This window comes from Ovis aries, chromosome 11, assembly GCF_016772045.2.
Source record: "Ovis aries strain OAR_USU_Benz2616 breed Rambouillet chromosome 11, ARS-UI_Ramb_v3.0, whole genome shotgun sequence".
NCBI lineage: Eukaryota > Metazoa > Chordata > Mammalia > Artiodactyla > Bovidae > Ovis > Ovis aries.
The window spans coordinates 29155422-29179128 of NC_056064.1; the positions used below are offsets into that span (position 1 = coordinate 29155422).

At 45.7% G+C, this 23707-nt stretch overlaps 1 protein-coding gene and 1 long non-coding RNA gene across 2 annotated transcripts in view; one reads left to right on the forward strand and one right to left on the reverse strand.

Annotated features, from left to right (window-relative positions):
* MYH13 (myosin heavy chain 13) overlaps positions 1-23707 on the reverse strand; it is a 53172-nt gene that overhangs the window by 24329 nt on the left and 5136 nt on the right. The window contains exons 3-19 of the mRNA XM_012185735.5: positions 21781-21924; positions 21519-21675; positions 20581-20608; positions 19988-20099; positions 18906-18998; positions 16983-17046; positions 16800-16898; positions 16592-16695; positions 10532-10670; positions 8749-8867; positions 7925-8074; positions 7636-7806; positions 5387-5696; positions 4317-4390; positions 4134-4221; positions 1707-1824; positions 412-535 (exon numbers count right to left, since the gene is read on the reverse strand). Coding sequence (XP_012041125.4) covers positions 412-535; positions 1707-1824; positions 4134-4221; positions 4317-4390; positions 5387-5696; positions 7636-7806; positions 7925-8074; positions 8749-8867; positions 10532-10670; positions 16592-16695; positions 16800-16898; positions 16983-17046; positions 18906-18998; positions 19988-20099; positions 20581-20608; positions 21519-21675; positions 21781-21924 — 2094 coding nt within the window. The remainder of the gene's footprint in view (positions 1-411; positions 536-1706; positions 1825-4133; positions 4222-4316; positions 4391-5386; positions 5697-7635; positions 7807-7924; positions 8075-8748; positions 8868-10531; positions 10671-16591; positions 16696-16799; positions 16899-16982; positions 17047-18905; positions 18999-19987; positions 20100-20580; positions 20609-21518; positions 21676-21780; positions 21925-23707) is intronic.
* LOC121820585 (uncharacterized) lies at positions 4100-4527 on the forward strand. The gene is made up of 2 exons (XR_006061166.1): positions 4100-4179; positions 4275-4527. It is a non-coding gene; the product is annotated as an uncharacterized LOC121820585 (long non-coding RNA).

The window sequence follows — 23707 nt, forward strand, 5'->3', positions numbered from 1 at the left end:
ATTCTTTGCAATTCCATGGACTGCAGGACGCCAGGCCTTCCTGTCCATCACCAGCTCCTGGAGCTTGCTCGAACTCATGTCCATCGAGTCGGTGATGCCAACTAACCATCTCATCCTCTGTCATCCCCTTCTCCTCCTGCCTTCAATCTTTCCCAGCATCTGGATCTCTTCCAATGAGTTAGTTCTTCGCATCAAGTGCCAAAGTATTGGAGCTTCAGCTTTAGCATCAGTCCTTCCAATGAATATTTAGGACTGATTTCTTTTATAATTGACTGGTAGGATCTCCTTGCAGTCCAAGGCACTCTCAAGAGTCTTCTCTAACACCACAGTTCAAAAGAGGGTTTGGGGGTTAACCCCATTGACCTGGGGGTTACCTGGGGTGGGGGTCGTCCCTGCCCCACCCATGCTCACCTTGGTGTGGCCGAACCTATACTGCTCCCGGTCCACATCGATGGAGTTCAGAAGCTTCTCGGAAGCATTTTTGCTGTCAATGAACTGCCCCTCTGGGATGGCACTGGCATTGAGGATCCGGTACCTGACGAGGGAGGGGGAGGGGTCAGCCTGGGGCCTGGGTGTGAGTGGTCTGGAGAAGAGCCCCTGGTGACACAGCTCTGGGTGCAGCCGGGAGGGTGCTGGCCCCGCTGCTTCCTGAGGGCTGCTGTTTCCTGCTCCTCCCCGCTCAGGCCCTGGGGCCACGGAGCCCAGCGGGGTCCCAGCCCTGTCTCTCTGGGACAGAAGGAGGTGGTGTCCCTTGTACCCAGGGTGGAGTCTGGGAGGTAGAATCCAAGGAGCCACTGCGGCTGAGGGGACGAGTCCATCAGCAGTGGGCCCAGCACATGGGAGCCGAGGAGACGCCTCACCTGCACTGCAGGCCAGGTCAGGACTGGCACCTACCTACATCCTCCCACCAACTGGGCAGTTCTGGGGAGGGTGGAGCTTTCAGTCGAGGGGCAAAAATTTCCCAATGGAATCAACTCCTGCGAAAGGATCTGTGCCTGAGACCAGGCCTTCCAGAACCTTCTGCTGCTCCAGCCATGGAAATGGACTATTATACAGTGACTAGTCTGGCAGAGGGGAATCTAGGAGTTGATTTTAGGCAAGCGGGTTGTGGCAGGAGGGAGAGAAACATATGGAAGCAAGGCCAGCTGAGTGCATGGCTGGGATGGTGCTTTCGGAGGAGATGACTCTTATCTGACTTAAAAGAGCCTTGAAATCAGCTGTGACCTGCAGGCTAGTGGTCATTCTAGAGTGTCCTCTTCTCACCTGTCCCCATGGGCAAGGCCGGGACTTGTGGGCCCAGATGGCAGTCGGGAGGAGAGCGTTGGTCTAAGGCAGGGAATCTCAACTGGGGAACATTGGGCAATATCTGAGGTTGAGGCGGTGTGGGTTGAGGCCAGGGGTGCTGCTAAAATCTTGTAACACACAGGACAGTCCTCACGATAAAGGATTGTCTAGCTCCAAACGTCCACAGTGCAGGGGTTGAGAAACTCTGGTCTGGAGTCCCAGTCAGCCTCGAGTGGTCTGGGCTCTGATCTTGGGATTACTTTGGGCTGGTCCAGCCCTTGCTCTGTGCAAAGACTCGTCGCCTCAGCAGAAGAATCCTATGGAAACCTTGGGAGCTCACGCAACACCCAGCTGCAGGAGTGCCTTTGGGGGATGCAGAAGGTACCCTCCAAAGGAGAGAGCTGCAAAGGCAGGCGACCTACCGCTGTTTGAAGTCAGCATAGAGGATCCGGCTGGGGAAGCCCTTCCTGCAGATGCGGATGCCCTCCAGGACCCCATTACAGCGCAGCTGGTGCAGGACCAGGTGGTGGTCCATCACGCCTGGGGAGAGAGGAGCCCAGGGCCTGTTAGCGGTTTTTCCACTGTTTTCTCTGATGATCTGGGCACCACGAGACCCCTGGATACCCAGACTCAAATGGGAAGGTTTGGTGCCAGTAGAAATAATCTCAACATCCTGGGGAGACTCTAGCACCCCACAACCATGGGACTAAAAGCCAAAATATTAATCTTTGCCCTGTTCATTGCTCTTGACTCTGGTGAGGACAGAATGATTGTCTTGATTTAGAAATGTCTCTCATCATTATTATTCTCATAATAACAACAGTTTTTATTATTACTATAATTGACAGCCAATATTTGCAGTGTTCATAATGTGTTTTGCCCTATATTGTTTTGTTTTTGTTATTTTCCTTGGGGGCCTAATAAATAATCAGATGTAAGGGTTTCATGAGAATATGCCAAGAAGAAGCCTCCTCTGTCATTACTGTGTTTGATATTTTGGCGAGGTTGACCATATAATTTATTATATTGCATACACTCTTACATATTTTTGCCTGCCTCATCAATCATGAACTGACAGAGTTTATTTAAATTCACCTACGACTACTGCTGTAGTGCTATCTACTAGCATTTTTTAAAAATCAAGGTATCACTGACACATAACATTTTATTGGTTTCACATGTACAACCATATTTGTATATAATTGTGAAATGATTGCAGCAAGAAGTCCAGCTAGCCCCCATCACCATACACAGTTACAATTTTTTCTCTTATGACTGGTCCTGTTTTAAGTGCTGTACATGTACTGGCTTATTTAATTCTCACAACAACCCTCTAAGGAGGGTGAAGGGGGTTAATATTTACAAAATAAGTCAACATTTATAAGTGCTCATTAATAGGGTTTCCTGGGTGGCTCATAGAGTAAAGAATTTGCCTGCAATGCAGGAGACCTAGATTTGATCCCTGGGTCGGGAAGATCCCCTGGAGAAGGGAATGGCTACCTACTCCAGTATTCTTGAATGGAGAATTCCATGGACGGAGGAGCCTGGCAGGCTATAATAGTCCATGGGACTGTAAAGAGTTGGACACAACAGAGTGACTATCACTTTCACTCAGTAAATAAATGAGTAAATAACCAAGCGAATGAGTCAGTAAAATGCCATTCAAGCCTCCTTTTATAGACCAGAAAGCGAAAGGACTTGGCTGCGGGCCCCTGAGCAGTCACAGGTGCAGCTGGGCTGCTTTCCTGCATCATCTGCTTTCCTGTAATGTTGCTGAAGCAGGACTTGATGCCGAAGCCCAGCCTTTGGAACAGCTTAGCTGATCAGTGGGGCTGCCTCATAGCCACAGTGTATGTGACGGTCTGGTCTTTTCTTTGTGACAAAGAGCCCTGAAACTCAGCCCTACTCCAGGAATATTTGTGAATCCAAGATTGGGGATGGTTAAAGGTCTCCTGTACTGCACAGTATGCTATGTCTATATATCTGGTCTCTGATTCTCGATTTTCTCACTTATGAAATGGAGATAAGCACATTACCTTGCAGTGAACTGTTATAAGCAGTAACATAATAATGTTATAATACATAACATAATAATGAGACTGTAGTGGGCTCAGAAAACAGTTGTTATTGATTCTGCTTTTATTATGGAAGACCTAAGTTGATTATTTGGCAAATATAGTGGCTTTTCATTTTGGGGGGGGAGGGAGGAGTTTTTAAGAACCTTATGAGAGTTATGAATATAATGTACCTATCTATGTGCTGTGGTTGATGTTCAGTCACCCAGTCATGTCCGACTCCTTGTGACCCCACAGACTGCAGTATGCCAGGGTGCTCTGTCCTTCACTATCTCCCAGAGTTTGCTCAAATTTATGTCCTTTGAGTTGATGATGGGTTGGCCAAAGAGTTCGTATGTAACATCTTATGGAATCCTTGAACAAACTTTCTGGCCAACCCAGTACATAATATTTTGGAAATAATTTCTTAGTAGGGATATAGGTGAAATAAATGACACCCAGTTGAACTTGAATTTCAGAGAAACAGTAAAATAATTATTTCAGTGTAAGTATATCCCAAATATTGCATGGGTCATATTTATACTAAGAAACTTTTCACTGTCTCATCTGAAATTTGAATCTAACGGGGAGGGGCCTCATATTTTAAATTTGTTAAATCTGGGAGCCCCATTTCATAGACTGGAAAGAGATAAAGGCTATCATGACCCCATCCTCAGGGAGGCACACACGCACGTGCACACAGACTAGCCGACACACACACACACACACGTGCACACCTCCCACGGGATTTTGCTTATGTTTCAGGGAGTCCTGTTCTGGCGGATTCTCACTCACCAGGTGTCTTAGTCTCATTGGGAATCAGACATCGCACAAAGTGAGGGTGAGTGCTCCTTAAATTGGTCATCAATTTGTTTAAATTTTCCTGGGACACAAACCAGAAGAAGCACATTTACCTTTCCAAACGCTGTTTCACAGGGCAGAAAAACAACTGAATGTGGAAGGTGTGGAAAAACAAACCCTGAACACAGCGGACACGGTCTGGAAAGAGGAGCCCTTCTTCTTCCCGCCCTTCTTGCTTGCCCCGGAGTCGCCTGCAGACAGACAGACACAGAGGGTGTGTCTGGTGAGTCCTGAGGACACAGTGGTGGCCTTCCTACCCACCCCTCACCCATTTTATTGAGCTGTAACTGACATATAACATTGTATAAATTGAAGGTGTGAATCAAAAGGAATGATTTGATATTCGTATATACTGCAAAATGATCACTGCTGCTTAACGTCTATCACCTCCATAATTAGCTTTTCTCTTGTGTTAAGTGCTTTTAAACTATCACCTCCATAATTAGCTTTTTTCTTGTGTTAAGTGCTTTTAAAATCTACTCTCTTAGCAGCTTTCAAATATACAATACAGCGTTATTAACTATCGTTGCTACTCTATACATTGCAACCACAGAACTTACTTATGTTATAATCGTAAGTATGCACCTTTTAACCCCCTTCACCCAATTTGTCCCCAGCTCTCACCTCCCACCTCTGGCAACCACAAATCCGACCTCTGTTTCTACGACTTTGGTTTTTTAAGATTCCGCAGATCAGTGATATCATACAGTATTTGTCTGTCTCTGTCTGACTTACTTCTCTTAGCGTAAGGCCCTCCGACTGCATCCTTGTTGCTGCAATGGCAACGGTTCATTCTTTTCTATGGCTGAGTAATATTCCATTATATGTGCGTGTGTACACACACACAAGACATTACTATGTCTTCTTTATCTAGTTATCTGGTGGTAGACAGAGGTTGCTTCCATACCTTGGCAATTGTAATAATGCTGCTATAAACATTGGGGTGCATATATCTTTTCAAATTAGTGGGGTTTTTCTGGGGGGGGATGTATACCCAGGAGTAGAATTGTGGGTCATATGATGAGAACTAAATCTCTTAAGGAAGAGGAAGAATAGAAGTAGGAGAAAGAAAAACAGAAACAGGCAAATCAAAGTCATCCCGAAGCTCATGTCCAATTATTGGTTCTTCATGAGCTGTGAGTGATTACATAGTTTGCACCAAGGGGGATTTTAAAAAAGGATGTCACCTGCTTCTGCACCAGCATAGTTGGAAAAAAGAAAGGACAGCAGCTTCAGCGAAGACTTCTGGTACAGCCCGACCACCGTCTCATTCAGGGGGTCCTTGTTCTTGTCCAGCCAGCCGGCAATGTTGTAGTCCACAGTGCCCGCGTAGTGCACCAGGGAGAAGTGGGCCTCAGCCTTGCCCTTGGCAGGTTTGGGCTTCTGGAAGTTGTTGGACTTGCCCAGGTGCTGGTCATACAGCTTGTTCTTGAAGGAGGTGTCCGTGGCCTTGGGGAACATGCACTCCTCTTCCAGGATGGAGAAGATGCCCATAGGCTGGAGGGAGGATAATAGACGATCCTCAGTGTCCACTAGTACGTCCCCAGTGACTCCATCTTCGGTAGGAGCCAAGGGTGACTTCTTTGGTGCTGTCACTGTTACTAGGAACACTGGGACGTCCGTGCTGCGAGAACAAGGCTGTCGGTCTGCTTGGTGCTGTGACAGAATAGTGCTCGACATTAAGCACAGCAGCACAGTAGGTGCTTATTTAATGTTTGCTGAACAAAAAAGCATGGAATGAAATTGCACGTATGTAAGTACAGCTCTTTGTGAGATAATAGAAAATATATATATACTGGTCTCTGTCCCTGCTTCCTGGCAAAGAGCTTCTAAAGGCTTTGTAAAACGTCCTAGTGATGAGTACTGGAGCATCTATCGTTTTCTCGAGGTGAGTCGGGTGGGGGCCCCTGGCTGAGGGCTGGTCACCAGAAAGGCCAAGCCGTGATGAGAAGCTTGGGATTTTCATCCCCTCCCCCATCCACCAGAGAGGGGAGAGGGGCTGGAAATGCAGCTAATGACTGATTGTGCCTCCATGAGGAGGCCTCCATAAAATCCTAGGTGCAGGTGATTCTGAGAACTCCCAGGTTGGCAAACATGTCCACACTGGGAGGGTGACACAATCCAACCTTTGGGGACAGAAGCGCTTGCATCTGGGACCCTCCCAGATCCCGTCCCATATGTCTCCTCATCTGGCTGTTCATCTGAATCCTCTAAAATTTTTTTTTACTTACTTACTTTTTATTTTATTCTTTTGGCCACAATATGTGGCATGTGGGATCTTAGTTCCCCAACCAGGGATCAAACCCGGGTACCCGGGATTGGAAGCACAGAGTCTTAACCACTGGACCACCAGGGAAGTCCCTCATCTATTTTCTTTGTCAAATCCTTTAATAAGCTGGTAAATGTAACTGTTTTCCGGAGCTCTGTGAACCCCTCTAGTAAATTAATTAAACCTGAGGACAGGGTTGTGAGAAACTTTGATTTATAGCCAAGGAGGTGAGAAGTTATAGGACACCTGGGGACCTACTGCTTGAACTTGGCATCTCTGGGTAGAGAGTGCCAGAATTGAGTTAAACTGTAGGATGACCAGTTAATGTTGCAGAGGATTGCTTGCTGTCATGAGGAAAAACCTCCATATGTTTGGTGAACAGAAATATAAAAACGAAGTGCTCTGTGTGAGGAGTAAAGCAAATTCATAGAAGAGAAACACACAGTAGGGAAGAACTAAGTTTTTCCCTATATAGGAAGGGAAAAAAAAAGCTACATTTCCCCAACTTACTCCCTTTTATAAACAAATTTACAAAAAATGTAAAGTTGCATGAGTGAGTGAGTGACAGTCGCTGAGTTGTGTCTGACTCTTTGCGACCCCATGGACTGTAGCCTGCCAGGTTCCTTTGTCCATGGAATTCTCCAGGCAAGACTATTGGAGTGGGTTGCCATTTCCTTCCATACATAGACATAAAAATCATATGAGTAATATTTTAAGCAATAAAATCTGGGTTTTTCAGTAGCCACCTTAGGAAGACAAGCTTCCAGCACAACCAGTGCTCAAAACGTGATGGGAATTCCTTTTCAAAAAGTTGATATCATCCTGTTTTCATAGTAACATTCCTCCAGGAAGCCCACTGCTTCATGGTCCCTCCTCCTTGGACAATTCAAGTATGTATGAAATGCCGAGTCACCTATGGGCTTCATTCACATTCTTGGGGATCACTGAGCCCTTGGATCTTGGTCACTCACATACCTCTTTAATTGTCTGAACAGATTCTGGGAGCTTTCCAAACATTTACCCTTTCTGCACTGGGAATTTGGCTCTCTGAAGGTTCAGAGTCTGGAGACATAGGTTTAGGGAGCCAGTCTGTTAGCAGAGAAGAGTTAGAGCAAAGAGGGGTGGCCCAGCTGATGAGGAGCTAACCCTGGGAGCAGTGTTTCTTACCTTCTCAATGAGCTCGATGCAGGCGGCCAGGTCCATCCCGAAGTCGATGAACTCCCACTCGATGCCTTCCTTCTTGTACTCCTCCTGCTCCAGCACGAACATGTGGTGGTTGAAAAACTGTTGCAGTTTCTCGTTGGTGAAGTTGATGCACAGCTGCTCCAGGCTGTTGAACTGGATGTTTTAGATACCAAATAATTTAAGTGAGTCTGGAAAATCCAGGGGTGATTCAACAGAGCAGACGCAAAGCAGAAGGGCCCTTTGAGGTCTATCATTTATCCAAACAACTCACATCAAAGATCTCAAAGCCAGCGATGTCCAAGACCCCGATGAAGTACTGCCTGGGCTGCTTGGTGTCCAGCTGCTGGTTGATGCGGGTGACCATCCACAGGAACAACCTCTCATAGACGGCTTTGGCCAGAGCACCCACCGAATTGGTCACCTTGAAAAAGGGTCATCCACTCAACCCTCAAATTAGTATTTTTATGAAACCTACAAAGTGGATGCCTTGAAAGTCAAAGGCAGCAGGACACTGGCAATTTCATACAGTTTAACCTAACACTAAATCTATCTCAAGACATTTTCTCAGTTCATGAGGTCAATTCCATTTACAAAGCTTGTTTTCTACCAAGCATGGATATAACATATGACTCTAGCCCTGGCCACACCTAATTGAACCAGATGTGGTCATTTGCTCCAAGTTGGGTTAAACAGAGTGTCTCTCCTGAGAATTTGGAACTGGGATCAAAAAGATGTTGGTCTCAGGATGAGGATGGAACCACAAAGATATAAACTTGGAGCTCTGGGGTGGTCACGGGTAGGGGAGGAAAGGAAAGCTCATCCACCTAGTGAGAACACAAAGCAGGAGAGAGAAGACAGTCTAGAGTCCCTGAGAAGGAGGCTGCCTGGCTCCAGAGGGCTCTTCATTCCCTGGTCCCAGGCCCTCATAGCACCAAGGCTCTCCTTAAGTTACCCTGAGCCTGAAGAATGAATTCCTTTTCCATGCTGTAGCCAGTTGCATATGTTTTTCTGATCCCTGCAACTGCAAGAACTTCAGGATGAGATTGAAAATAGAAAAACACTCGAGTTGATTGGACTCAGAGCATTTCCACTTACCTGCTGGACATTTTGCCCTTTCGTGACATATTCGTTCCCAACTTTCACCCTTGGACAGCACAGGCCTTTCAGCATTTCTGCGGAATTCAGACCCATCAGGTACCCAGCCTTGTCAGCCACTGAAGGGAAAGAAGAAGCGGTGTCACACAGCCAGCAGCTGCTAAAACATCCAGTTGGGCCTTGGGTCCTCCAAGAAATATTGTCTATAATCCTTTTGGATGTTTTTATGTTTTCCTACAAGTCCCAGGTCTGCAATGGAGTTTTGACCCCATAGTTCGGGGTCCTGGGTTTTCAAGAACTTTCATTTTGCTTTCTATAATAGACAGTCTTTAGTAATAGGTCAATTTTGACAAACGTGAAATTTAAATTTCAACAAAAAACATATAGCTACTTAGTACTGTTGGAATCTGATAACACAACAACATGGTGTATAGGGAAAGGAAGCACCATTTGGACAATTAATATAAGTTGAACATGTTCCTAATTTTTAATAATAGTTAAATAAATAAAAGTGTTAATAATCATCAGTCGTGTCTGACTCTTTACAGCCCCATAGACTATAGCCCATCAGGCTCCTCTGTCCATGGAATTCTCCAGACAAGAATACTGGAGTGGGTTGCCATTCTCTTCTCCAGGGAGTCTTCCTGACCCAGGGATCAAACCCGGGTCTCCTGCATTGCAGGCAGATTCTTCACTGAGCCACCAGGGAAGCTCAAGTTGCCATGCAAATACTTGAGAGAGAAGTACAAAACATTGCCTGCGAGTATTTGGAGATGGTCAAGTTCAGTTGAATACTGGCAGTTTCACAAAGTTCACTAGTTCGGTGGACTCTGGAATGAGCCTGGGCTCTTGCTTTGAGCTCATTGAGAAGTAGAAGCATGCTGGTTCCCAAGCTCCTCCTTGGTTGGGACTATCACCTCATTGCTAGTTGGGGAATCAAGTTAATAAAAACTCAGGGCAGTGTTTGCTAAGGACTTACTAAGAGACCAACTGTGTGTTTTACTCTTTGCTCAAATTATCCCTTCTTCTTTTGCTCATTTACATGGATCCTACCATTATTTTGATTGCTGCTGCTGCTAATTCATGTCAGTTGTGTCCGACTCTGTGCGACCCCATAGACGGCAGCCCACCAGGCTCCGCCGTCCCTGGGATTTTCCAGGCAAAAACGCTGGAGTGGGTTGCCATTGCCTTCTCTGATTCTTCTGATTACTTAAACTTAAAAGCTTGGGGCGATACATTATTTTTCTCACTCCTGACATGCTGTGTTGAGACAGGCACCAAGTCCTGCTTGTTTTACCTTCAAAATGGTTCACATGTCTCGTTTCTAAGAGTTATGGAATAGTTTGGTGGCAAAGAGCCTGGGTTCAAATTTGGGCTTTGCTCCTTCCTGTGCTCATGCTCAGTTGTGTCCGACTCTGAGACTCCACGAACTCTAGCCCTCCAGGCTCCTCCGTCCATTGAATTTCCAGGCAAGAATACTGGAGTGGGTTGCCATGTCCTTCTGCAGGGGATCTCCCCACCCAGGGGTCAAACCTGTGTCTCTTTTGTCTCCTGCATGGGCAGGTGGATTTTTTTTTTTTAACCACTGCACCACCTGGGAATCCCCCTTTATGCCTCGTCTTGTCATTTGTCAAGTGGGGGACAGTGACAGTAACCATATGGACAACCCAAACTCAGTTTGTACAGTTTTCCAAGAGCAGCTCTTGACATGAACACCACGTTTATCTCCCATGACCCGGTCCACATGTGAACCAGGTGGAGACTTGAACCTCATGTGTGATACCTTCTGTGCCGTCCGGCTCTGCCTGCTCCTCCCGCTGCTTCTGCTTGAACTTCATGTTCCCGTAGTGCATCACGGCGCCCGTCAGCTTGTAGATCCCGACCTTCTCCTCTGAGCTGAAGCCCAGGATGTCGATGGCATTCTGGGAATTAGAGACAAGGACAGCCGTCACAGCAGGCCTCAGGGATCCCAGTGCAGCTCTTTCCTGGCATTTTGTAGAGCACATGAGACAGCATTACCCAAATAAGTGGATGACAGGTGGCGTATGGTAAATTAGGGGCTAAAAACCATTTCTTTCATTGACCGTGTTTGTGTCTGTGGGTGGAGATTATGGGAAGAAAATGTGAATGATCTGTTTGCTTCCATCCAGTAAGCACTGATTTGAGTCCTGTCCCATTGTGCATAGCTTTGGGGCTGTTTTCTGGATGAGGCCATTGGGAACAATTGTGTGATTCTGGGAGGAGGCAGGCTCATGGATGCTATCCAAGAGCTTGTGAGCTTGGTGTTGCCATCTAGGAATTCCACTGTTGTTCAGAATAGCAATGACATGGCATCATAGAATATTAGAACTGGAAGGGAAAATGCAGTTTTTCAAATGTGAAAGGAGCTAGGGAGGGCACTAGGCACTGATAAATGGAATGTTTCCTGTGGTATCAGTAAGCAAAAGATATCACAGCCCTGATATCAGCGACGGCAGCCCTCCTTCACGAGCCAGTAAGCTCTAAGGAAACTCAGGATGTGAAAATACAGGATACTGGCTCCAGAGAGCTGAGGTGCATATGAAAGGAAAGATTTCAGTGAGTCCAGACTCTTGCATCTTCCCATACATAGAAAAGGCCTACATTCCTTAAGTGTGGATATCTGCTTTTTAAAAATTAACAATCATCTTTTTATATTCAGACTACCTGACCTTTGCTGCAAAGCTTCTCTATAACCTGACTTCCCCCCTCAATCTCCCCCATCACCCCTCCCCCCACCATCCACCCTACCCCACCCCCCAGCCTCCTTCGAGCAGTTGTCTCAGGTTATTTGAGATGCTGCCTCCTGGGCTCGAAGTCCTAAAAATTCCTGCCGAATAAAACATAACTCTCAACATTTTAGACTGTGACTATTTTTTAAAGTGAACAATACCATCCCTATGTTATCTCATTAAGTCCCTATGAAAACCTTATAGATGCACAGATTTTTCCAGATTTCTAGGTGAAGACCCAGTTTCCCCCTCAGTCTCTCCCATCAGGAAGCTTCCATAAGCCTCTTTTCCTTCTCCATCTGAGGACAGACAGAATGAAAACCACAATCACAGAAAACTAACCAATCTGATCACATGGACCACAGCCTTGTCTAACTCAATGAAACTATGAGCCATGCCATGTAGGGCCACCCAAGATGGACAGGTCATGATGGAGAGTTCTGACAAAACATGGTCCACTGGAGAAGGGAATGGCAAACCACTTCAGTATTCTTGCCTTGATAACTCCATGAATAGTAGCCCAATATGCTATTGGAGATCAGCTGAGAAATAACTCCAGAAAGAATGAAGAGATGGACCCAAAGCAAAAACAACACTCATTTGTGGATGTGACTGGTGATGGAAGTACAATCTGATGGTATAAAGAGCAAGATTGCATAGGAACCTGGAATGTCAGGTCCATGAATCAAGGCAAATTGGAAGTGGTCAAACAGGAGATGGCAAGAGTGAACATTGACATTTTAGGAATCAGCGAATTAAAACAGACTGGAATGGGTGAATTTAACTCAGATGACCATTATATGTACTACTGTGGGCAAGAATCCCTTATAAGAAATGGAGTAGCGCTCATAGTCAACAAAAGAGCCCAAAATGCAGTACTTGGATGCAATCTCAAAAATAATAGAATGATCTCTGTTCATTTTCAAGGCAAACCATTCAATATCATAGTAATCTAAGGCTATGCCCTGACCAATAATGCTGAAGAACCTGAAGTTGAATGGTTCTATGAAGACCTACAAGACCTTCTAGAACTAACACTCCAAAAAGATGTCCTTTTCATTATAGGGGACTGGAATGAAAAAGTAGGAAGTCAAGAGATACCTGGAGTAATGGGCAAATTTGGCCTTGGAATACAGAATGAAGCAGGGCAAAGGCTAATAGAGTTTTGCCAACAGAACACACTGGTCATAGTAAACACCCTCTTCCAACAAACTCTATACATGGACATCAACAGATGGTCAACACTGAAATCAGATTGATTATATTCTTTGCAGCCAAAGATGGAGAAACTCTATAGAGTCAGCAAAAACAAGACTGGGAGCTGACTGTGGCTCAGATCATGAACTCCTTATTGCCAAATTCAGACTTAAATTGAAGAAAGTAGGGAAAACCATTAGACCACTCAGGTATGACCTAAATCAAATCCCTTATGATTATACAGTGGAAGAGACAAATAGATTAAAGGGATTAGATTTGCTAGACAGAGGGCCTGAATAACTATGGATGGAGGTTCGTGACATTGTACAGGAGGCAGTGATCAAGACCATGCCCAAGAAAAAGAAGTCCAAAAAGGCAAAATGTTGTCTGAGGAGGCCTTACAAATAGCTGTGAAAAGAAAAGAAGTGAGAGGCAAAGGAGAAAAGGAAAGATATACCCATTTGAATGCAGAGTTCCAAAGAATAGCAAGATAAGAAAGCCTTCCTCAGAGATCAATGCAAAGAAATAGGGGAAAACAATAGAAAGGGAAAGACTAGAGATCTTTTCAAGAAAATTAGAGATAGCAGGGAACATTTCATGCAAAGATGGGCACAATAAAGGACAGAAATGGTATGGACCTAATAGAAGCAGAAGATATTAAGAAGAGGTGCCAAGAATACACAGAACTATACAAAAAAGATCTTCATGACCCAGATAATCATGATGGTGTGATCACTCACCTAGAGGCAGACATCCTGGAATGTGAAGTCAAGTGGGCCTTAGGAAGCATCACTATGAACAAAGCTAGTGGAGGTGATAGAATTCCAGTTGAGCAATTCCAAATCCTAAAAGATGATGCTGTGAAAGAGCCGCACTCAATATGCCAGCAAATTTGGAAAACACATCAGTGGCTGAGAACAGGACTGGAAAAGGTCAGTTTTCATTCCAATCCCAAAGAAAGGCAATGCCAAAGAATGCTCAAACTACCACACAATTACATTCATCTCACATGCTAGTAAAGTAATGCTCAAAATTCTCCAAGACAGGCTTCAACAGCATGTGAGCCATGAACTTACAAATGTTCAAGCTTGTTTTAGAAAAGGCAGAGGAACCAGAGATCAAATTGCCAACATCCATTGTATCATCAAAAAAGTAAGAGAGTTCCAGAAAACATCTACTTATGCTTTATTGACTATGCCAAAGCCTTTGACTGTGTGGATCACAACAAACTGTGTAAAATTCTTCAAGAGATGGATATACCAAACCACCTGACCTGCCTCCTGAGAAAACTGTATGCAGGTCAGGAAGCAAGAGTTAGAACTGGACATGGAACAACAGACTGGTTCCAAATAGGGACAGGAGTACATCAAGGCTGTATATTGTCACCCTGCTTATTTAACTTATTTGCAGAGTACATCATGAGAAACACTGGGCTGGGTGAAGCACAAGCTGGAATCAAGATTACTGGGAGAAATATCAATAACCTCAGATATGCAAATAACACCACACTTGTGGCAGAAAGTGAAGAAGAACTAAAGAGCCTCTTGAAGAATGTGAAAGAGGAGAGTGAAAAAGTTGGCTTAAAGCTCAACATTCAGAAAATTAAGATCATGGCATCTGGTCCGATCACTTTACGGCAAATAGATGGGGAAATGGGAAACAATGACAGACTTATTTTTGGGCACCAAAATCACTTCAGATGGTGACTGCAGCCATGAAATTAAAAGACACTTACTCCTTGGAAGAAAAGTTATGACCAGCCTAGACAGCATATTAAAAATCAGAGACATTACTTTGCTAACAAAGGTTCATTTAGTCAAAGCTATGGTTTTTCCAGTAGTCATGTATAGATGTGAGAGTTGGACTACAAAGAAAGCTGAGTGCTGAAGAATTGATGCTTTTGAACTGTGATGTTGGAGAAGACTCTTGAGAGCCCCTTGGACTACAGGGAGATCCAACCGGTCAATACTAAAGGAAATCAGTTCTGAATGTTCATTGGAAGGACTGATGTTGAAGCTGAAACTCCAATATTGGCCACCTGATGTGAAGAACTGACTCATTTGAAAAGACCCTGATGCTGGGAACGATTGAAGGCAGGAGGCAAAGGGGACCACAGAGGATGAGATGGCTGGATGGCATCACTGACTCAATGGACATGGGTTTGGGTGGACTCCGGGAGTTGGTGATGGAGTTTGCAGCAATGTGCAGGGATGGATTTGAAACAGGTCTGGATGTGTCTGGGGAGCTGATGGTACAGACCAGGTCTGTGTCAGTAGGATGGTATTGCAGAGGGAGGCGCTCCGGTGTGGCAGCCCCTTGTGAGGGAGGGAGAGTCTGCATCAGAAATGGAGGGAGGGGAGATTCTGAGGCCCTGGAATCCGTATCCCACCCCAACTGGTGCATGTCTGTGTCCTAGGAGTGGCTGGCTACAGATAAAGAGAGAAAGAACTTTCGCAAAATGCTAAAAGGGTGCCGGTGAAAGCATTACTGGAGAATGCAGTCTTTTGGAGACACCTGTCCTTCTCCATTCTGGCCATAGGTAAACCACTGCCCCGAAGACTCTCCTTGGGAGGGGGGAGCAACAGGCTGGGGTCGCCTGTGAGGACCTGAGATATTACTTTGGGAATTTTTAGAATTCCTTAGGAGGGCCTTGGCTTCTCTGGTGGCTCAGACGGTAAAGAATCCACCTGCAATGCAGGAGCCCCGGGTTTGATCCCTGGGTCGGGAAGATCACCTGGAAAAGGGAATGGCCACCCACTGCAGGATTCTTGCCTGGAAAATCGTATGGATAGAGGAGCCTGGTGGGCTACAGTCCATGGAATCACAGAGAGGAGGACATGACTGAGTGGCCAGCACAATAGGAGGGACTTTCGGGAGGTGGCGGGGTGCTGAGAAGCCCTGTGTCAGTCACTAGGCTTCCTCCCCAGGTGCCAAAGGCTGGAGAAACCTGGTGAGGAAACCTGGTTAAAAATGAACAATAGCCAGACTGACGGTGACTGAAGTTTATTTGATCATGAGCATTTTCTCCTTGCCTTAAAACAATCAGCATCACCTGGAAATGGCAGAAAATGAAGCCCAGGGAGCTGGGCCCTGGACAGGGCCCCTGGGGCATTGGATGAGACCCTTCTCCAAAAGCTCTTACAGCTTCTGAGAAGGTGGAGCCACTCAGGGGTAGAGATGTACTGCACTGAGATGTATTTATTTAAAAATGTAAGTTCAGGGTTGGGCAGATCTGGGTTCAGACTGTTGTTTACAAATTGTCTTTAGGCAAATTGTGAGTTTTTTCCCCCAAGACTCAGTTTCTACCTTTATGAAATGCGGGCAACAGTGGGGCCAATCCTAGAGGTTTTGTTGATGCTTAAAGGAGATGATGCAGGCAAAGCTCTTTTTTCAGTTCCTAGCACATCTAAGTGCTCAATGCACTTAGTTATATTTGACTCTGGAGATGTTCCCCAAGGCTAAAGGCCAGAGGCCTGACAGGTGTGCTTCCTGGAACCCGAGGGCAGGTAGATGGGGGAATGGGGCAGCTACTGCAGAGTGGGGCTGAATTTTCCTGCTTTAGACTTCTCTGTATTTTCTAGATTTTCTTAAAGAACCATGTAGATGGTCTTGTGTCCTGAAGACTTTGATCAATATCTTATCCATTATCCATGCAAACGTTATACTCTGAAAGGCTGCAGAATGGAACTGAAGGCCTATTTGGAGAACTTTCTGTTATTCCCATTTCTGGAGTTTTCTGGAGTGGGGGCAGGGTGCCATCTGTACAAATTCTCCAAGATCTTGCATCTAATCACTGAGCATCCTCCTGTCCCAGCTTCTTTGTGAGATCATGGATACTCCCGGTTCATAAATTCAATAGTTCCTCACTTAAGTAAATAAACACACAGAATACTTACATCAGTGGCCAACAGCTCCTCACTGTCGTCGATACTGGCCACGGTGACCTCTCCCTGGCTCACGAAGGGGAAGTCAAAGGGGTTGGTTGAAATGAGAAGCAGGTCTGTGGAGCAGGAAGATCCCTTTAGCATCTTATGTACAACTGACTCTGGGATTTTTCCAATGAGACTGGTTTGGAAGATGAGAATGGTAACCAAGGAAACTTACCGATGAGTTCTGGCTTCTTGTTGGACATGATTTGGTAAAAAATATGATAGCTTCTCTCACTGGATAATTGAAATGTCACCCTGGATTTTTCTAAGAGATCTAAAGTAACAAAAAGCAATGTGATTTTTATGTTCCCCAGGAGATGACCCTGGGGCCAAATTCAAGGTGTGTGTTCAGACTCACAGGTTTCAATGTCTGCTGACGCCAGCTTTCCTGTGGCTCCAAAGTGAATCCGAATGAACTTCCCCTGTCCAACGACAGATTGACAAACACCATGGTTATTCTGGGCTTCCCTGGTGGCTCAGACAGTGAAGAATCTGAATCTCCCGCAATGAGGGAGACCTGGGTTCCATCCCTGGGTCGGGAAGATCCCTTGCAGAAGGGAAGGGCCACCCACTCCAGTATTCTTGCCTGGAGAATTCCATGGACAGAGAAGCCTGATGGGCTACAGTCCAAGAGGTCGCAAAGAGAACGACTGAGAGACTGACATGCGGATATTCTATTTGCCTGGTACTGTTGCAGCCTCTGTCAGGTGTGACTGTGGATGGTGGGACATGTAGGCTCAGCAAGGGTGATGCCAGAAGCCCTAGCACTTCCTTCTCTCCATTTGCTTGGCATCTGGTCCCCACACCAGCTCAGCTGAGCCTCAGATAGCTCTGCCCAAAGCCCATGGCTCTGTCCCTTTAGCTCTGGGGATGCCCGTGAGCTCCCTCTCTCTTGGGACCACCTCTCACCTGACTGCCTCCTTGGTCTCTGTCTTGCTCAAACTCTCCATAACATCTTTGCATTGATAACCTGGTTGGAATAACTGACTTCTTTTTTGCCTCTGGGTGCTACTTCTGAGATTTCTTGCCTCATATCCCCTTACTGTTTACTACAGGCAAACCTGGCTCCAAGGGGGAGCTGGCTCCCTAAAGACCCACTCAGCACCCGGGTTCACTCAGTTTGGGGTAGTCAGAGGTGAAATTACATACAGTATATATATATGTGTGTGTGCATGTATGTGTGTGTATATGTGTGCATATTCCCTCCTTACATTGTTCTTTTAATTGGTCTCCACCATTCTGTGAGTAGATTCGAGGGCAAAATTACCGCCTTGCTTGTTCACCCACAGACGCTGGAATCTGCTGTACTTAGTGATATTCTCAGTATTTTCTGAATGGAGCCTAAAGCAGAGCTAATGAAGGATCAGCCAAGTTTTATGTGAATTATGTGTTGGGTTCTCAGGAGTTTTAGCTCCTTAATGGAAGTGCCTCTGGGCACTTGCTCCTCTGGCCAGTGAAATTCGATAGAAGCCTGGATATCTGTTTATTTGCCAATGTCGGAGGCAAATGCCTCTTCGGTTGAGCTAATCCTAAGTGAAAAGTTGAAGGATGGGACACAGCCTTCGATTTAAACTTTTCCGCAATTTTTGAGCTCTGCTGCCTTCACCAGCTTTTTCTTCCTCCCGACTTGGAGGAGGTCAATTCTGCTAACTAACTACACACTGAGGTTTTCATGGCTAGTAAGTCAGTGGATGCTGCTCAACGGACTTCTGCGTTTTGAAATGATTCCACTCCAAAAGACCAATTTTTGCATAAAGAAATTGCTCTGTACTTGTGGAATTTGAGTCATTGTGACCTCAGGATGCTCTTGTGCGTGTGTGTGCGTGCTAAGTAGCTTCAGCTGTGTCTGACTCTTTGTGGTCCCCATGGACTGTAGACTGCCATGCTCCTCTGTTCATGGGACTCTCCAGGAAAGCATACTGGAGTGGGCTGCTGTGCCTTCCTCCAGGGGATCTTGCCAACCCAGGGATCGAACCCACGTCTCTTACGTCTCCTGCATTGGCAGGTGGATTCTTTACCACTAGTGCCACCTGGGAAGCCCCGGGATGCTCTAAGGTGATGTTGATTAGTTACGGAAGGATAGCTAAATCCTCCCTGTGCTGGGAACAAGCCAGCATGTTCTTGGAAGTGTATCAGAATGTCCTAGTTGGGCAACTTGATCTGAATCACTTGGGGGTAGAAGGCCAAGAATATCCTAGTTTGTGTGGCTATTTTTTCACATCCAGCACTGGAGGAGAGGGTTTGGTTTCCGGGGGCTGTTGACAGTTGGAATGAGTCTTACAAATCTCGAGGAGTTGTCATTCCTCACAGTCTTGGCATTTCCAAAAGCCTCCAGGAGGGGATTGGCCTGGATGATCTGATCTTCCAGGGTTCCCTAAAAATAAGAGAAGAGGAAAAGGGAGGACTTTGGATATCTCCCGAAGTAATTTCTTGGTGACTCAAAAGTATGCTTGCTCTGGGAAGGGATTAGGGAGAGATGTCACACAGTCCAGGTTGGTGGCCGGTGCAGAATGTGGAAGTACCCAGAAGCCCATCGCTACTCTGCTGAAGGAGGCTTCAAGGTCTCATCCCAGAGAGGGTTTTAGCACAGCATCACAGTGACTCTGGCCACACCAGATCCCTGTTTGGAGTACTATCCACTCCATCTCGATTTCCCAGACTGCCTTTTTTCTCTGACAACATTTCACTGTAAAATACAGATTTTTAGAGTACAGACCTGTGTTACTGCTTGCACCAGGATCCATTTATATAGATATTTGGGTTCAGAAGTAGAATTTAGACTGTGAGCAACGAAAGTGACCCATATGATAGAAACAGTGGTTCTTGAAAATATTTTTAAGTTGCATAAAATATTTCATGAGAATTATTATTTAAAAGCCCTCTTATGGAAAGCAGAATTTTCACCCTCCCCCTTCCACGCATGATTGCTTATCTTTCTGGCTCTCTGGAAACTATTGTCCAGCCCAGTGGTTCTCAAAGTGTGGTCCCTAGACCAGCGGCATGAACAGTGGGGACGTGAGAGAAATGCAACCTGCCAGGACTGTGAAGGTGAGATAGGATTTTCAAGCAGAAATTCTGGGCTGGGAGCCTAGCAATCCTCTGAGAACCTCTGGCTTAAACCACTCCTTCTCCAGAGGAGGATGTGGAGATGGTCAAGGTCATTGGGCTGTTGCTGATGGGGCCTGTGCCAGAGCCTGAGTCCACGAGGTGGAGCCATTTCTTATCTTGTCCCCTGAGTACTCCCAGGCAAGACCTCTTACTGTGCATCTCTGCTGAGCACAGAGCCCTGCAAACACCTAGTGCTCACCCAAGAGTTGAGCTGTACTTATTCCAGAAGCCTTCCAGGGGCAGGAGGCTGCTCACCTGCATCTTGCCTGGTTGCTGCTCCTTCTTCTTGTCTCCAGTGACTGCAATTGTTGCAAAGTACTGGATGACACGCTTGGTATTCACCGTCTTCCCAGCTCCAGATTCTCCACTGTTGATTTAAGGTGAGATACGCAGACATAGAGAACAGAGCCATGGGTGGAAAGAGGCCCAACAGGAGAGGGGAGACGAAAGGTAGATGGACTGGAAGTTTTGGATTAGATGATGCAGACTATTATATGCGGATGGATAAGCACCTGGGTCCTACTGTACAGCACAGGGAACAATATTCAATATCGTGTGATAAAGCATGATGGAAAAAATAAGAAAATATATTGTAGATATACAATTGCATATATAAGAATTGTATATATAAGACTATATACACATATATAGTATACATTCTTATTGTATATATAAGGATATATACACATATATACCTGAACCATTTTGCTGTACAGGAGAAGTTAATACGAGATTGTAAATCAACTATTCTTGAATAAATTTTTTTTTAAAGTAAGTGAGATAAAGGAGAGTGGAAGGGATGGATGGCTCTCTTCCAAGTCATCCTAGAGCAGACATGGGTTACTCACGTGATGAGGATGGACTGGTTGTCTCGATCTAGAAATACAGAGGGAAGGAGAACAGAATCATTGACCAACCAATAGGCAGGATGTACAAATAAGGCAACACTGGGTAGGGGTGGGTAGAGCCCCTGAGTTCCAGTTCTGAGTTTGCCATAACTAGTGGTGTGATGATTTGGGTATATCTAATCTTTAGGGCTTCCCTAGAGGCGCAGCAGTAAAGAATCCACCTGCCAAGCAGGAGATGTAGGTTTGATCCTTGGATTGGCAACCCACTCCAGTATTCTTGCCAGGGAAATCCCGTGGACAGAGGAGCCTGGCAAGCCACAGTCCACGGGGTCACAAAAAGTCAGACATCTCTGAGCAACTAAATGTACACCATCTTCTTTGAGACAATTTGTGTAGATTTCCCAAACGTAGGATGTGTAATGTGGGCAGCGCGGGACGTGAACAGTGAGTCCCACGGTGTGAAAGTTCTTCACGTTCACAGATCTTTATCTCCTCACTGGCACTTTCTTATCTCCCTTTTTAACAACAGCAGCAACAAAAACGCAAGTCTCAGACTCAGAACTTGTAAGAAGCCATAGCCTCTATTAGTAATTAGACTTGTGGATGCTTATTTGTTGTCACTGCATTTTTCTTTTACCTTTCCCTTCTACTTGTGGGCAGTGACAATGGTTTTCCATTTACAATAGGCTGAATTGCGAAATTCATAGGTTGAGGTCCCAACCCTTAATACTTCAAAATGTGACCTTATTTGGAAATGGGGTCATTGCTGATGTCTTTAAAGATGCGATCATACTGGAGTAGGTGAGAAGCCTCCGTCATGAGAAGCCTGAGCACCACAACTAGAGAATGACCCCTGCTCGCAGCAACCAGAGAAAGCCAGTGTGCAGCAACGAAGGCCAGCACAGCCCAAAATAAATACATGATAAAAAAGAAATTACCAGTCAGCATGAACTGATAGGCGTTGTCAGAGATGGAGAAGATGTGGGGCGGGGCCTCCTGGCGCTTTTTGCCCCTGTAGGCCGCCACCACCTCGGGGTTGTACACCGGCAGCCACTTGTAGGGGTTGACAGTGACACAGAAGAGGCCTGAATATGTCTGCACCATAAAAAAAAAGGAATGTAATTGTTTCATGAGAACATTAATACTGGTTTTCAAAATGTTAACCGCCTGCATGAACAGGGGCCATGAGAACAAACTCACGTAGATCATCCAGGCTGCATAACGCTCTTTGAGGTTGTACAGCACAGCGGGCTCGTGCAGGTGGGTCATCATGGCCATGTCCTCGATCTTGTCAAACTTGGGAGGGTTCATGGGGAACACCTGTTCGCTGTTGAGAGTGAGTGTCTGGATATTGAGAGGAAAGGCAGGTGATGAGTGGGAGAGCTGATGTTCAGTATCCATGCTACCAGTGTGGAGAAAGTGGTGAGGTATTGTGGTGTGATGACCCCATTACCATGGATAGCGTCATGGACCATATCTGTGCCCAGAGATGGTCGATAAATACTTGTTCTTGTTGAATCTATGTCTGGTCAAACTGTGTAACCAGCTCTGGTCTGATGCCCCCAAGTCAGTGTGCCATTCTGCTCCAGGAGTGGGTTACACCTGTGCAAAGCTGTAGAGCCCTTCAACCTCAGGGTGGCCAGGGTACTCAGGATGGCCAAGGCCAGAGCAGCTTGTCTCTATGTACCCCATCTGCTGTGAGTGCTACGGTGAGCTCAAGCTTGGAATACTGGAAAGAACTCTTCCAGAATATTTCGTACATCTCCACCTCCATATCTCTATTCATATGGGTCCCTTTGTCTGGAATATCTACACTGAAATTATGTCTAGCTACTTTCAAAGCTCTTCTTAGGTGCTACCTCATCCATGACCTGTCTTCTGCTTTCCCCTGTCTTTTCAAGGCTTCCAGAATTCCTTGCACCTCTGCTCTAATAGTTCAAACATTTGGACTTGGAGTATGGTCCATGGCCAAACAGTATTTCGAGACTAATACCTAATCTTCCCTTTTCTATTTTTCCCTCCTTTTAAGCATACAGCTGGCACTCCATTACTCAGGAAAGGTAGAAACTAGTGCATAAAAGAAAAACAGCCAGTAAGCCTTTCTAGTCTTTGCCATAAGCCTATATCCTTAGAAGAGCTTTGAGGGTTTTACTGAAAAAAGAAGGAGATTTGCTGGTAAAGGCCACATCTCTAGCAGAAATTAGGCCCTTCTGCCCCACTGCCCTACACTAAAGAGAGAGACACCCAAAGTAGCACAAGGGAGATGGAAAGATCTGTGAGTCTTGAAGATTCAGGGCTTACTTCTTAGCAGATCCTTTAGGGGGACAGTGAGACCCAATATGCTATTACTGAAAATGTGGCACAACTCTTGGGAGTGTACCCCAGTAGTAACTCAAGAAAATTTATTTCTGGCCCCTTTTAAAGAGACTAACATCAGAGGTTAAGTTAAACAACAGTAATCACCTGTTCTGTATGCTTGGATTTGTGGACTGCGATCTGTACCCATCATGTACTCTTGATACCTATCTTGGATGATAAACTTTGGGGAAATGGTTACTGAGATTTTCTCATCTTTGCAAAATGATAGCCACTGTGACCTAGATGTGGTAGTTGTCCAGTAAGTACTGAACTGAATAGTGAAAATGTTAGTCACTCAGTCATGTCTGACTCTGTGTAATCCCATGGACACATGTGCTTGCAGGCTCCTCTTTATGGAATTCTCCAGGCAAGAAAACTGAGAAGGTAGCCATTCCCTTCTCCAGGGGATCTTCTCAATCCAGGGATCGAACCTGGGTCTCCTGTATTGCAGGCAGATTCTTTACCATCTCAGCCACCTTAAACGGTGCTCTGTAATTCTCTGTAGTAAACTGGGCATTGCCTCCGGAGCTCCCTCTCTAAGTCACACCGCAGCCTAGAGAGTTCTGTGCGGAATATTCAACCCATCCAGCAGCAGTCTTCATCTATCTCTCCCTTCAATAGTCCAACCTCTTTCACCACCACCTTCCCCTTTCCCCAGAGCAAACATCACAAAAACTCTCAAAGTTCAAGTCCTTGGAGAAAGGAAGAGACAGGGGCAAAGCTGTGTGTCAAGGCAGTTTTCACCTGCCGTGTCACCATAAAGTAGATC